Source organism: Spinacia oleracea, chromosome 2, assembly GCF_020520425.1.
Source record: "Spinacia oleracea cultivar Varoflay chromosome 2, BTI_SOV_V1, whole genome shotgun sequence".
Classification (NCBI taxonomy): Eukaryota; Viridiplantae; Streptophyta; class Magnoliopsida; order Caryophyllales; family Amaranthaceae; genus Spinacia; species Spinacia oleracea.
Window position 1 is genome coordinate 96,904,727 of NC_079488.1, and position 16,266 is coordinate 96,920,992.

The 16,266-nt window shown below is 36.2% G+C and overlaps 1 protein-coding gene and 1 long non-coding RNA gene across 2 annotated transcripts; one reads left to right on the plus strand and one right to left on the minus strand.

Annotated features, from left to right (window-relative positions):
• Positions 1-1,225: 1,225 nt before the first annotated feature.
• On the minus strand, positions 1,226-5,455 carry LOC130468030 (uncharacterized). Its single transcript, XR_008928319.1, has 3 exons — positions 5,180-5,455; positions 1,825-1,903; positions 1,226-1,534 (listed from the first exon to the last, which is right to left on the minus strand). It is a non-coding gene; the product is annotated as an uncharacterized lncRNA (long non-coding RNA).
• A 9,566-nt stretch (positions 5,456-15,021) lies between these two features.
• Positions 15,022-15,788, plus strand: LOC110787585 (uncharacterized). The gene is made up of 2 exons (XM_021992214.2): positions 15,022-15,180; positions 15,353-15,788. The coding sequence occupies exons 1-2, from the start codon at positions 15,135-15,137 to the stop codon at positions 15,583-15,585; spliced, it is 279 nt and encodes a 92-aa protein (XP_021847906.1). The 5' UTR covers positions 15,022-15,134; the 3' UTR covers positions 15,586-15,788.
• Positions 15,789-16,266: the final 478 nt, after the last annotated feature.

Sequence of the window (16,266 nt, forward strand, 5' to 3'; positions counted from 1 at the left end):
CTGTATACACCCCATTGAACATATCAAGAGCAACGATCTTCGCGGTTACTAGAAGCGCTGCGTGGAGAAAATCTAATTTTTTAACTTTTAACCTGTTTTGATTAACTTTTTATATCATGCAGTAATTTTCAATGGATAAACTTTTTAAATTATTACATGATTATCTTAATACATTATTAGTGATTTTACGGCATAGTTTTTATTAAAAAGAAAATTTTAACACTAAAAGGTACGTGTGTAAATAACTTTTACAATATTCCCTAACTTTTTAAGTAATTTTTTATATCCGCCTTATACTATTTATTGTTCATTTGATGCAATTAAGAATTTTGTGATTTTACTACTACTAATAATAATAATAATTATTATTCTATTCTTATGTCACTTCTTCCATGTTCTTTACATGAGTGAATTAAATTTAACTAATCATTCCCAACTCGCCGTCCTCTCCAGCTCTCTTCTCTACCTCCTCTCTCAAACCCTAGTCCTCCAACAATGAATTTTGAAGGGGCTTTCATCGGTTTACACCATTGGAAAGCCACAAAGTTCAATTTTTTACTTTGTTTTGTTTTGAGATCGATCTACAATGATTCTTCCTCCTCGTGCGATGAATATTTCTTCTTTGAAAGACAGGGATTGTTCTCCTCTCCTTGCGAGAGATTTTTCTTTTTTGTTTTCTAACGTCCGGCCAAGGATCGCAGATCTGAAGGACTGCCGTGAAATTGGTTCGTTGGTACAAATCTATATGGGATTGCAACGAATATTAAATTTTCGAATACGTTCAGATGAACATATGAAAATCATCCTCACAAGTCACAGCTACAACAAATCATTAGATTGTCTCTCCAAAAAATGTTGTGTATTCCAGCGACATGGGCTGGAGATGCGCCACATTCCAAGATCTCCTCGACGATCGTAGTTATGATGAAGGAAACATTTATTTGATTCAATTTACTATGTATTTGTTAAAGTTATATTTCCTTTGTAAATGTCGTATGACTTTTTATTAATGAATTGACATTACTATTTAAAATTAAAATGTTCTTTTCATGAGTTCGAGCTCACTAATATTTCAAAAGTCCAATTTTTACCTTGTACCAAAATAGTGAAATTTTGGCGTTGGAGTTATTATTCCTTGAATGCAAAAGTCTACTATTTGAGGCCAATATGGATATTTGGTTGTCATTATAATTGTTAAAATAGTGCAATTATATGGATTATCGCGTAAAATGCAAATGTGAAAAGTAACATTATGAGACGGAGAGAGTGATACAATTAAGCTGGTTTTATTACAACATATATTGCATACTTGGTAGAATGATCAATTAGCCCTAGCACTGCATAGTCTGGCCATTGGTAAGGTAAAGAGCGCAAGCATTAGTGGGAGCAAGACAACAATTCATGCATCCATTAACTGGAATGTTTCCCATGCCTGGGCATATCATGTATTCGGTTTCGTAGCAAACAAATGGACATATTTTTCCATTTTGTGCTTCAACCTCCATTTTCCCTCCCATCAACATTACAATAATACCTATAAATCAACAATAAAATAATAGTAATCAATTACTAAGTGCACTTAGATACGTGCACTGTTCACCCAAAGGTATTTTTATGTCTATTGATGATCTCTATCACATTTTCTCATCACATGTAATATATAGCTGAGTTATTTTTATTATACTTATTTTAAGTAGTGACAACTTAAATTAGGAAATACGACCATTATTATCTATAAACCAAAATATTTAATCAAAGACGTTGGATGAATAAAGAAGACACTACATACGGAGTATATAGACTTTAGGAGAAAAGAGGGCTTACCGAAGATAAGAGTAAGGGCAAGCTTGGTGGTAGGAGCCATTGTTTCTTTTTCTTAACTTGTTTATTTGGTTCGAGTACTCTGCACATATAGTACACTAGTCTTTAGACCTGTCAAAAATCGATCCGACCCGAAAACCGACCCGAACCCGACCCGAAAATACTGGGTCCTGAACAAGATTTTGTGACCCGTAACCCGATTTTATCCGAACCCGAGCAACCCGAAAAGTAATGGGTCAAAACCCGACCGAACCCGTTTTGGACCCGACCGATTGAAAATCGTTGTATTTATAGTAATAAATGCGATTATGAGAAAATTTAAGCATAATAAACATGCTGTTTTTACTATTATTGTGTGTAATATGATTTTAATTTGAATTATACGTCATTTTATGGTTGAATTTGACTAAATATAAACTTGTGTAGGAAAATTTGTTAATTTGTGCCCATATTTTGTATATTTATCACCTAAATTAATGAAAATATAATGCGCGTTTTAAAATCTCTCAACCCGTTGGGTCAACCCGGACCCGAAAGTTCTGGGTCTTGAACAAGCATTTGTAAACCCGAACCCGAAAGTGACCGACCCGATCTAACCCGAACCCGAAAATAATTTTTTACAACCCGACCCGACCGACCCGTTTGACAGGTCTACTAGTCTTATATGCACGTGATATGTGCGAATATACATAAAAATGTGAAATTATATTATGTAATAAAAATTATTCGCAAAATTTCTTTAAAGAAAAAGTAGATACCAAATTAAATAACTGTAGGATGTAATTTTTATCACAGTATGTTTGTTTGATTGAAATTTTGTTTAAAAATTTAATTCAAATATGATTTATTTGTGATAATATCAAAATATGGCATAATAAAGTAAGTACTTGAAAGCAAAAATAATTTAAGTGATTAATATGGAGTATATTTGGGTGAGATTAAGTATTTGATTGTAATTTTTTTTTTTTGACTTTTTGTTGGCTGCAATCAAGTTTAATTTGATAGACTGATTTTCCTATATATCATTATAATTTATTTTACAATTAACATTAATATAGTTTTTAAGTAGTAGGTGCGTTTTAGAATATTATATTGGGGGACACCAAAATGCATGTCATTTACGATAATGATCTTAGCAGTTCCCTTATAGAATAGAGATAACGTTATACAGATTAGATATGACATTGGATCTTGGATCTGGTCCGTATCTGGTGGATCCAAATCTGTTTTACAATATCGATCTCAATCTTTAGATTTTGGACCCGATGGATTCATATCCAGATTGGGTACATGGATCCGTTTTAAAAAGAAAATTTATTTTTAATAAAAAATGTGTATAAAATAATACTTCCTCTGTTTTTTAGATGACACGTTTTTTAAGGCACGTTTCCAATGCACGATTTCAAACATTAATATATTCAATTATTGATAAGAAAAAATTATAAAAAGTTGATATTTAGAAAATATTCATTAAGACGAATCTAATAAGATCCCACATGACTATGTTTTTTCTTAAATATAAATCACAAATGGAAGTCCAATGAGTTTGTGTGAATAGTTTTAAAAATCACATTGTGTCATCTAATAAGAAACAGGGAAAAGTATGAAATTTTAATGTTTTCATGATTAAGATATGTACTTTCTTTATTCCGTTAGAATATATATTTTGCATCGTAGGTTGAATGCATAACTTTACTTTTTTTAAAGATTTTTTTTGGCCCACTGCAACATAAAACTTGCAATATTTTATTATGATTGGTTACCATACTTTAGCCACTCACAATACTTTAATACTAGTCTTATATGCACGTGATGCATGCGGCGCTATATAAGAAAGCAAAATTATGTTATGTAGAAAAAAATTATTCGCAAAGTTTTTCTATAAAGAAAAAATAGACATCAAAATAATTGGAGGACGAACTTTTATTACGTTTGATTGATTGAATTTTGTTTAAAAAATACAAACTAAAATATTATTATTGTGACAATACCAAAATATAGCATAATAAAGTACGAAGCAATTGAAAGGGAATAACAAATTATATTATTAATATGGAGTACATTTGGCTATGATTAAGTATTTGATAGTGACTTTTATTTTTTATTTTTGATATTTATTCGGCTATGATTAATTTGATTGATTAATTTCTTTTTATATCTTTTTATTTAATTTTACGAATTTTCATAAAATACCCCCAAGTTTTAGTGTAATTCACCAAATGCCCCGACTTTCATAAATTCATAAAATACCAATATTTCAATACTTAATACACGAAGTATCCCTATGACGTCAAGATCAACATAAAACTAGGCCAAACTACAGAGGGATACATAAGGGGCAAATAATCCGATATTGGATCTGATCTGGATTTTGGAGGGACCATTTCTTATAATCTATGTCGAAAACTCGAAATTTGGAATTATGGATTAAAGATGAAGGGGAAAGTTCTATAGGAAAGGAAGGGTTTAATTAATTAGGGAAGGAGGGAGGAGGAGATATGGTGTTGTTATTGTTGCTTGGTAGCGGCTGGCAAGTCGGCCGGAGCAGCTGGTGACAGACAGGGGTGGAAGAGGAGATATGATGTTGTTATTGTTGGATATCTTGATTTTTGGGTGGGTTAATGGGTGGGTTAATTAGGTTTGTTAATTGGTGGGTTAATTATGGGTGTTAATTAGGGATTAGCTGAGTCAATTAGAATATAATTGGTTGATTATAGCTAGGTTTGATGACGCCATTAAAGATATTTGGTGCATTAAGTTTTGAAATTGGGGTATTTGGTACATTACGTATTGATGTAGGGGTATTTTATGAATTTCTGAAAGTCGATGGGTATTTGTTGAATTACGCCAAAACTCGGGGGTATTTCATGAAAAATTCTTTTATTTTACAATTAATGTTAGTATAGTTTGTAGGTAGTAGGAGAATTTTAGACTATTCTATAGGGGGACACCAAAAGGTCATGTACAATAATAACCTCAAGAGTCCCCTTATATAATACAAGTCTTATGTGCACGCAATGCGTGCGAAGATATATTTAAAAAAAAAATTATGTTATGAAAAATTATTCGCAAAGTTTCTATACAAAAATTAGACATCAAAATAATTGAGGGATGTAAAAGACTTAAATGAAAATATGATTTATTTGTATCAATATAAAAATATCGCAAAAAAAAAAAAATACTTGAAAGGAAAATATAAATTATGTGATTAACCTATAATTTTACTTGATTTTGCTTAATATTTAGTGCAAACAATCAAACATCAAAATTTTATTAAAAGTGCAGTTATTCTCTTTTTCCATAATCCATTAATCCATTAATCGACTTTCAATGTCTTAAATATTAATAATAGTCATACCTTAAGTAGGTGTCGGGAAAAATTGACAAATAGTAGTACCAAGTGTAAGTGGTACGTCAGTGGAAGCTAGATCGAATAATTAAATGAAGCGATGAAATTACTCGACCCGTAACACGCACTCCGTATTTGATTGGATCGATCGGCCGGGATGAGGTAGGATCAGAGAAGGTCGCCGAATACCAAAACGTATGTTCAATTGTCGTTTCGTGCATGATAGCTAACTTAAGTAGCTATATATGGGTATGATTTTGGTAGGTAATTGGACGGGTCTTAAAGACTGGGTAAGGATAGGAGAAGTTGCTAAGCATGTCCATGAAGTTTTCAATGTACAAACTAACAACACTCTTTACGTGATGTAAAGGATGCCTGAATTTCCTCCAACTGAAAGTTAGGGAACGTTTGCTGATATTTAGCATTTAGCATTTAGCATTTAGCATTTAGCAAAGGGATGGGATGGAGTTGACATTTCATATATTTATACTACTACTCCATACATGTGCTCAAGGTACGACTTGAATTCGAGATCTTGGTTAAAGAACAAGAGCCCGTTAACCACTCACACCAACCCCAGTTGATACAAATGAAAATATTAAGATTGGTTAATTCCAATATTATATACTTCCTCCGTTTCATATTAATAAGATACTAATTTGACTTTTGACAATATTCACAAATTTCAATTTGACTATCATTTGTGATTTATGGTAAGATAATATATATATAGTCGTGTGAGATCTTAATTAATTGTTTAATTCGTCTCTATATGTACTTTCAAAATATCAACTTTTTATAATTTCTACGAATACAAAATTATAGATATTATTGTCTAAACATTTACATCAACAAACGTGAAAAGCTAAAATATAACCATTATTAATTACGAAACGGATGAAGTATAACGTATAAATAATTTTAATTAAATTAAGGTACATGCAATAGTTGTACGTACTTTATTAGATAAGCTAACAAGCATTACAATGAAGGAAACAGGTCCAAATTAAACGTGGAGTTATTCAACTTGGCTATATATATTATAATTACATAGAAGGATATTGAGGGATTAAGCTTCTGTTCATCGATCCGGTAAAATAATCATGATTAATTAATTACAAAGCATGGGTGCTTTGCCATTAGTGAAGTAAAGGGTGCAACCAGGAGAAGGAGCCATGCAACAACTGCATGAGGGAGTAAGCTTTTGATATCCAGTTGATGGGCAAGTCATGTATTCCAAATCATCATAGCATATCTGCGGACATATTTTCCTTGCGTTCATATTTTCAGCTCCCGCCATCAATACTAGTCCTGCATCATGCCAATTTTTATTATTATTTTCCATCGTTTTATTAATTACGTAGTACGTAGTAGTAATTATATTAGTTATCGCACGTAAATATGACCCACGACATACGTCTCGATCTCTAGAGATCGGAAAATATGATAATTATATTTGAAGTTGAGAAATACTCTCTTCATGTTTTATTAAATGGTGCACTTTAACCGACATAAAATGATAAAATCTATTAACGAATGAGTCGATTAAACAAAGAAACAAGTCAAGTACGTAAATGTAGATTAAACAATTGTAGTAAAAGATAGTGAAACTCTTTAATATGCATGACTAGTGGGAGTAAAAACTATGACTAGTAGGGTGATCCATAGATAAGAAAGAAATTATAAAATAAGAGAAAAATTACGCCACTTAATAAAATACAGTCGATTATGAAAGTACACCACTTAATAAAATACGGAGGAGGTAGTAGTAGACTTACCAAAAATAAAAACAAGAGGTGCAGCCCAAATTTTCTTTGTTTCCATTACTGCGATGATTAAATTTCTTAATTATGGTTTTATGTATGTGTTGAAGTTGAACAAGCCAAGAAACTTGTTGTATGTATTTCAGTATTTGTAGGCCGGTTGTAAATTGCAATTGCGTGCAGTGACAAGTTTATTACGGAGTAAGTTTACGGTTACCCCTGAGTAAAAATACGAAAAATGTCTAGAGAGAGAAAGAGAAAGAGAAAGAGAAAGAAACATGAGAGGCTCAAGTTTTCTTATGAGAGAAGGAAAACTCTACTTTGGCTCAGCCCCCTTTCCAATCGCCCCATTTTTTCAGATCTTGGTTTTGCTCCCCAAAACCTTTCGTCTTCCTCTTTGTCCCATTTTCTGAAAGAGATCCCCCTAATAATCTCTAGACCAAGCCTTAATAGGGGTAATTATGGCTGCTGTCTTCACGGATTGGTGCCTCGTTGGTATCGAAATCCGCTTTTACTGTTCCGATCGCCTTTTTGCCTTCTTCACCAAGGCACCGTTGATCCAAGGGTGGAGAGCTCTGCTGAGTCACCAAACCTTGGGCCTTTCAACAGTAATGATGGATTAGTTGGTTTAATTAATGTTTTTACTCCACTAATGCTATTCCACCGCCCAGCTTGGACCTATGGAGGGACTTATCCAAATGCAGAAGTTGCAAGATCTCCACCTTTTTCGAAAATCTTCTCAGGGAAGTTACTCTCCAAGCTCTTCCTTGCCTTTTCGATTCTCTTCTGTCATTCACTGCTTGTTTTCGCGTTTTTTCAATGCATGATTTTATTTGATTTTTGTTTTATTTCTAGCTTGATGATGATTACTTTTTGGTTTTATTTTTATTTGGTTGTTCTAGATCCTTCTGTGTGCAAGAATTGGGTTAGGCGGAGTTGTAGTGTGACCCTTGATCTTACTAAGTCCTCTAATCAAGTCTATAAATACAGTCCCTCTTTTCCTTACATGCACAATTCACACTCCTTCATAAGCCCTCTCCTGTCCCTTGTTGATCACTTCTCTTGTTCTGTCTGTGTTAAGTTCAGTGTCTTCGTGTTTAACCTCAGTAATCATCTTAGTCTTTGGGTTTTAATGTCAAACACTCCTGTAGAAACCAGCTATGCCTCACTTCTTAAGAAGAACCATTCTGCAGTTCCCAATGAACCTAAAACTGCCAGCTTACCTGGTAATTCAGGTTCTTCCAGCTTCTTCAGTAACACAACCCATAGCTCATTTCTCCTGGGAGGTTGCAGTTTTGATAATGATCCCAATCCCACACCTAAGGTGTGTCCACACAATCCTCCACCACAGGTTCCTAGTTCGAATAATGCCACCATCACATTAGAGGCTCCTAAGCTTGACCATGACCAAATTAAACTCATGGAAGCCACCTGTCTGTTTGGGAAAGTTTGGGGTGAGTTTGTCCCTCAAGCTGCTGTCACAGGAAGAATGAAAAGAGACTGGTCTTTTATGAGGGGGGAGATTTCTTTTAGGTTTATAGGTAATGGTTGGTTTCTCATCAAGTTTTCTAACCCTCTAGACAGAGATGAGGTTTGGGAAAATAGGCCATGGTTTGTTCAAGGATTGAACTTTGTGTTAATCCCTTGGAGAGCTTCTTTTAAGGCCCAGTTCATCTCCATCACTCATGTGGATCAATGGGTGAAAATCCCATTTCTCCCCACTGAGTATTGGACTTGGCATTACCTCAATCAGATTGCTAGCTGTGTGGGCCATCCTATTAAGCTTGATAAATTTACCTCTGAGAATGCTGAGAAAGACCAATTTGCTAGAGTGTGTCTCAACCTTGACATTACCAAGCCTGTCCCTAGATCCATAACCTTGAATTTTGGATATGATATCAAGAGTACTTCCTCTCTTATGAAGGAGTTTGGGAAGTGTGTCCTCTCTGTGGTGACCCTAACCACTTTCTTAATACCTGTCCTAAAAGGCCACCACCATGTCTGGAGTTAGTTGTGGCTCAGCTGGATGAGGCTAAGCTTTCCATGGGTGTGACTGGGGAGGCTAGTGGGACAGCTACTCCTACTGACTGGTTGGCTGTGGTGCCAAAAAGGAGAACTAAACCCAGAAACATTCCAAGGAAAAATCAGGCTAAACCCTACCATCACCCCACCATTAATCATACCAGACCAACTGCTTCTCCTCTGCATCAGTCTAGACCTGGGTTGCCTGTTATCCCTTTAGCTAACAGCTTCCAGGGCCTCCAGAACTTCCAGGTGTCCACTGGTGATACTATTACTCTCAACCCTCCTAATGTCCAACCTTATGAGGATATTCTTCCTGATTTTGACCCACTGGAGCTAGCTGCTCATGGTGTCAAAGAAGTGCAGGAAGATGATGAGCTTGATATGGACTTGGAGATATATGATGGAGATGGTTTTGATGAGAATGACCCGGTTTTTTCTGAATGCATCCCTCCCATGGAAGCTGAGAACTCTAAGAGAAGGAAGAGAGGTGATGGTGATCTCTCTCCTTCTCCTGCTTCTGGATGACCTGGATGTCTCCTTCTTCATCTTTTTTGGATGTTTAATATCTCACTTATCTTTTTGACCAGTTTTTACTGGTTGTTATGCCTTTAGGGTTTAGTAGTTGTATGCTCAGCTTGTTCTACTGGTTAAATTTCTCCTACAGGTTCACCTTCTTTTGTAAACCTGTAGGTTATTTCTTAGATAAGCATACTACTACTGTAGTTTTTTATCAGCTGCAGTATTCCTGCAATGTGCCTAATTGTAATATTAATGATATTTTGACTTTAATGTTTATTGATTTGAATTGGCTCTACTTTTGTTGTTGTATGCATTGGCTTCATGTTATCATTGGCTTTAAACTGTGGAATAGATCTCTTGCCTTGATCAGAATCAAGGTTAGACTTTGGACCACCTTATGGTTCCCTTTCAAATGGAGGAACCTGATCCACAGGAAGCTCTTTGTTTGGTGCCATTTGGTTGAGTTCAAAGATAACCCCTGGTTCATTTCCTATGATGCTGTAAGAAACATTGTATGTTTCCTACCTGAGGATCTTTCGTTTTAATTAACCTTCGACTCTCCATATCAACTTGGTTCCTTTACATGGTGACTTGGCCAATTTTTCTAAAGTTGCTTAGTAACTTCTGGCTAACCTTCATTACTGTTTCTTGCCTTCTCAGTTGGTATTATACTCATTTTTTCAATGCACAAGGCTGGCGTTTCCACTACTGGATTTCGAACGGTTTTTCCTCCTTCTCCTGGAATAGCAATGATGTACCTTTAATCTCTGGTTCTGTAATAAACCTTCCTTTTCAGTACAAAGTTTTTGCATTAATGCTTTTGATCTTAGCCTACTTGTTTGGGCTAACTGGAACCGGACTTTGCTCCGCTTTGAACCATATGGGCTAAAGGCCTTTTATTTGTGCTAATTCATAATTATGAAAGTTCTCTCATGTAATATTCAAGGAGGTAAAAAACTCAAAGCAATTGGTGACATCAATCACTACATCACCACCTTTAAACCGGACATTTTATTTATCCTTGAAACTATGACGTCTAATTCCACTAGCAGAAATGTGATTAAAGGTTTTCGTTTCCAAAAACATATAATTATCGACCCTATTGGGCATAGTGGTGGACTCTGGGTGTGCTGGAATAACGACTCAATTCTGGTCCAAAACTACACGCTTGTTGATCGGTGTGCTCATCTTAATGTACTGTATAAACCAACTAATGACCAAATTATAGTATCAGGGGCATACTTCCCTGCTCAAAACTCTGACAAAGACACCTTCTGGGAATCAATGTCTTCCTTTTACGAAAATATCCACACCCCTTGGATCCTAGTTGGCGATTTCAACGAACTTTTACAACCTTCTGATAAGCTCGGGGGTAACCCTGTCACCCTAAACCAATGTAAAAGATTTCCCAGATTTATAAATCGTATCAATGCTACAGACATCGCTTGTCTGCAACAGTCTTTCTCCTGGAAATCACAATCCCACCCAGGATTATATCAACGACTAGATCGCGCCATCGCTAGCAATAGTTTCTCCCACAAATTCCCGAATGCTTTAATAAAACCTTCACGAGCTCAGACCATGCCCCCGTGTTCTTCGACACAAACTCAGAGGCGCTACCGTTTAACAGAATCTTCAGATTCCAGAACTCGTGGACTCTTTATGAGGAACCAACTAAAATTGTTAATAAAAAATGGAACTCCAACATCCAAGGATCAAGATTCTTTAGAATAAGAACCAAACTGTCCAACATTAAAAATGACCTAAAACCTTGGGCCAAGGAAAAAATTTCCCATAAAACTATGCAACTTAAAGAAAACGCAAATAAAATCCAAGAATTGGAAGACAAGCTGATTTCACAACCCTTCAATCCTATATGGAGAAATCACCTCCTCAGAATGCTAAAGCAGCGTGAGAGAATTCTTATTCATAGACAGTATGCCTGGAAAAACTCAGCAAAGAAAACCTGGCTTAACCAAGGCGACAGGAACACAAAATTTTTCCATCAAATTATGAAACATAGAGCGGCTAGAAACCATATTTACAGACTCAAAAATGAGGACAATGCATGGGAAGAAGGTCAGGAAAATGTTCAAAAAATTCTGTACGAATCGTTTAAAAACAGGTTTAAATCCGCAGTCCAAAATGGTAGGACTTTTAATCTAGACTTTCTACCACATTTAGTCACTAATTCAGAGGGTGACAATCTAGTTGCCCCCTTCTCCGATGATGAAATTAAAGAAAGTTTCTTTAGTATGAATCCACTAAAGGCACCAGGATCAGACGGGTTTGGTCCGAAATTTTTCCAAACATACTGGAAAACTATTGGGCCAGAGATCATTTTAGCGATCAAAAGTTTTTTCTCCCACGGTCATCTACCGCCTTTTCTCAATCACACTCTGATAGCCCTCATCCCTAAAAATGACAATCCTGAGAATCCCAACCACTTTAGGCCAATTAGTCTCTGTAGTACGATCTATAAGGCGATCTCTAAACTCCTAGTCACTAGACTTAGTCCCTTACTTAAGAAACACATTAGCCCCTTTCAAAATGCCTTCACCCCTGGTAGATCAATTCACGATAACCTCCTGTTGGTGCAAGAAATTCTAAATGTCTTTAGAAAATCAAAATCGAAAACTGGTTGGTGTGCGCTTAAGCTAGATATGGAAAAAGCCTATGATAGGATAGAATGGGACTTCTTATGGGCAGTTCTAGACAAATTAGGATTCCCGTCAACCTGAATCAACTGGGTCAAAGCAACAGTCACAACAGTCTCTTACTCCCTTAAAGTTAATAACGCGACGACTAAGATCTTTACCCCATCTAGGGGCTTATCGACCCTCTCTCGCCGTATCTCCTTATCATCTGCATGGAAGTCTTTATAATTATGCTTAACAAAGCTAGTGCTAGGCCCAGCCTGGGACTGGGATTTAAAATTGCCCCGCAGACCGCTAAAATTCCATGTCTTATGTTCGCAGACGACAGTCTACTCCTTTGCAAAGCCACTAATTCCGCTTGCCATAACCTTCTTAAAGTTATTACTGATTTCTGTAAGCTCTCAGGACAGCTCGTTAACTTCCATAAATCGGCTATTATTTTCTCAAAGAACATCACTCATTCAAAGAGAGACTCTCTCGCAAGCATTTTCAGCATGACTAAATCCATGTCGCTGGGTAGATACCTGGGCGCCCATTTCTCGGGTTTCACTCCCACCAGAGCAGACTATCAACGTATTCTGCAAAAAAACGAAAGCCGCATTAACTCATGGCAGGCCAATTTTCTTTCGAAGGCAGGAAGAATGACTCTCATCCAGAGTAACCTCGAGTCGCTTCCTGCCTACATTTGCTCCTCCTTCCTGCTACCACAAAAACTGTGCCATCAGATGGATGGTTTTCACCGTCAATTCTTTTGGAACCAAACCGGATCAGGGAATGCACTCCCTCTCATCGCTTGGAGAAAAATCTGTCAGCCCAAGGAGCAAGGGGGTCTCGGCCTTCGGAGAACTTATCCTCTAAATAGATCCTTCATAGCTAAACTTGGATGGAAAGTCCTAACAGACGAAGACAATTTATGGGCTAAAATCATGCGTAAGAAATATCTCCAGAATAACAATTTCTTCTCAACAAAAAAGAAATCTAGAGACTCGCCTATCTGGTCTAGCATTCTTAATCAAAGAGAAATCCTTAGAAAAGGTATAAGGTGGAAACTAGGAAATGGGAACACCATTAACTTTTGGAAGGACAATTGGATTGGTCAATATGCATTGGCTGAGTTTCCGGGCATTTCAACCAATCTTATTGACGATAGTAAGGCTGTTAGCTTTTTTATTGACGAGACTAGAAACTGGGATATTCCAAAGTTATATTCAGTTCTTCCGCCCGATGCGGTCCAATTGATTAGAGGTATTCCTATTCCTGTCAATAACCTTCAGGACATTCCCATCTGGGGCTGCACAAATTCTGGGGACTTTTCAGTTAAATCTGCAACCTGGCTTGCTCACGATCTCCCTAAAACTAATGACAAATGGAAGTTTAGATGGATCTGGAAGCTTAACATAGCTCCGAAACTAAAATTCTTTCTTTGGCAAATCTGTCATAAAAGCTTACCAACCAAAGAAACGCTTTTTCAAAGGAAAATCATTCCTTCAAATTGCTGCCCGAGATGTAACCAAGCTAGCGAAAGCCTAGACCACCTCTTCCTCCATTGTGAGCATTCGAAAAATGTTTGGACTCACACACTTACTAAAAACTGGCTAGCTTTCACCTTTCCTGTGACTGATTTTTTCAAAACCCTAGACTACTTCAGACGGAACCAGATTGCTCTTCGCAAGTTCATCAACTTATGCTGGATTATTTGGAAAGAACGGAATGCCTTAGTTTTCTCCAACACGAAGGTTTCTCCTTGTCGTAGTTACTTCAGACCCCTCAATACCTTTAAAGAATGGGAACTCAGACTCCTTATTGACTCTCACCAACTTAGAGGTACCCATTTCACCACTCACTCACCTTTTCCTAACCAGTCATCCACCTCTCCCACCATCCTTGTGAGGTGGTTTCCGCCCCCCACGGGCGCCTTCAAACTCAATTTCGACGGTTCTCGTAAATCTTCTTCAGCAGCAGGAGGAATCATCATCAGAAATAGCACCGGGACAGTTATTGAGGCTAAGGCTTTCAACTTTGGCAACTCTCAAGTCTACATGGCCGAAGCCCTGGCCCTTCACAAAGGTATCCAAGAAGCAATAAGGCTAGGTATCAAGGAGATTCACATCGAAGGAGACAACCTGCTGGTGATCAACTCTTTAAAAGGTACTTGGAAGCCCCCTTGGAAACTTCAAAACATTATTCTTGACAGCAAGATTCTTCTTCAGCATTTTGACTCAGCGCACATCAATCATATTTACCGAGAAGCAAATAGAGCTGCAGATTGGATTGCTAATGTAGGTCATCTTATTTGTAATCCCATGTGTATTTCCCCAAACTCCAGCCCCAGTGACTACTTAGACTTCACCCTTGTGCGAAGGGGAACCTAAGCACCTTTTTCTTACCCTTATAAAGAATAAAAAAATAAAAAAGTTTATTACGGAGTAGTACTCTGTAGCAGCCTGCCACTAGCTTGTACTACTACGTATTTTAATTCCGTACGCTTGTCTAGTCATCTGTTTCTGTCCACGTTATCTTCAACCTTTAATTTAAAGTCAAAGCCACCATATTAAGATATCAAATGTTGACTTCAATGATATACGCTATACATCTTCACACTACAAATCTACGATTTATTTTCATGGCACCCAAAACAAAGATTTAAACAAATCTACAATGTATGATACTCCGTATATGCTCGTTTGGTGAACTGCTTCGATAATTAATTAATTATTCCACGTATTACAAATATCAATCAAATAATTATGATTAATATAGACGACTACATCATTTATTTTCAAAATACATCGTCTACAAATCAGACTTTTGAATAATTATGCTATTTACAATTAACTTGCGCGTAATTGCTACCTAGTATTATAAAATATAGGAGTACATTATTTTTACCTATAAATACGTACAAGCACCTCTCCTTCCTTCGATCTACACCACACCATAAACTTTTAAATCATACAATAATAATACACGTACTTCACATCAAGAAAAATATAATCAACTATGGAAATTAAGAAGATTAGAGTTGCTGCTCTTCTACTGGTTTTCGGTAAGTTTATAACTAGTATATAGTACTGAATATTACATACATACTTACATAGTATTCATAAATGTTACGTAGGACTCTCTTATTATTAATTTCTAGTTGGTCTCTGTTCAGTAGGTACATACATATTAATATAACAGAAAATCCATTAATTAATTGGAACGATATGATGCAGGGGTGATATTGATAATGGGAATTGGAAACATGAAAAAGGTGGATGCTCAAAGTGATGGTGATGATGATGATGAAAAAATATGTCCCCAGTTTTGCTATGATAATCTTGATTACATGACTTGTCGTTCAACCGGAGATCAAAAGCGTACTCCTTCATGCAACTGTTGCTTGGCACCTACTAATGATGGTTGCATCCTTTACTTTGCCAATGGAGATGCACCTATTGTCTGTTAATAATTAATCTTCTTCTTAATTGGATGAAATAATTAATCATATGGATCAAGTATTTTATTGCTTTTATCTTGTAATAATAATTAATAGCCAAGTTGATTGAACTCTATGTGCATTCGACAACCTGGCCTATAAGTCTATAACGTATTGTAATTAATGCTTGTAAACTTGTTTAATTTACCTTTAATGAATACCCAATTTACTCCTAGTTGCTCTTGATACTTTGTTGAAAACGAAAAGAAAGTTAGACACACCGAAAGAAAAAATAAAAAGAAAGTATAATTACACTCGACATAGTTTTTGTTGAATATCTTCACTTTCATGTACATTCTATTGGGGTTTTGGAGTAGTTCTCCAAATAGCTCTCCAAGTAGTTCTCCAACAAGAACTATCTCTTGGTCAACGTTGGGGCTCTTGAAGGGCTCATAAGTAGCTATTCATGGAGAGCTACTTCAATGTAGCTTTTGGCCAAGACACCCCCGAGAAATGATTCTTGTTGAAAAGTGGAAAGTTGTCCATAATTAATTATTTTTCAATTATGGACATGTGGACCACCAAATAGTAAAAAAAGATATTGGAGCTAGAGCTCTTTTGAAGAACCAACAATGTTGGGTGGTTTTTGGAAAGAGTTGTTGAGAGTGTCTTGTAGAAAGATGGTGGTAGAGAGAGAGAGAGTGGAGAGTC

What these genes read in the sequence shown, in the direction of transcription:
- LOC110787585 (XM_021992214.2), top strand. Translation starts at nt 15,135, where the DNA reads ATGGAAATTAAGAAGATTAGAGTTGCTGCTCTTCTACTGGTTTTCG. An exon ending in TGCTCTTCTACTGGTTTTCG is followed by an intron (nt 15,181 to 15,352) that starts GTAAGTTTATAA and finishes GATATGATGCAG; the next exon opens with GGGTGATATTGATAATGGGA.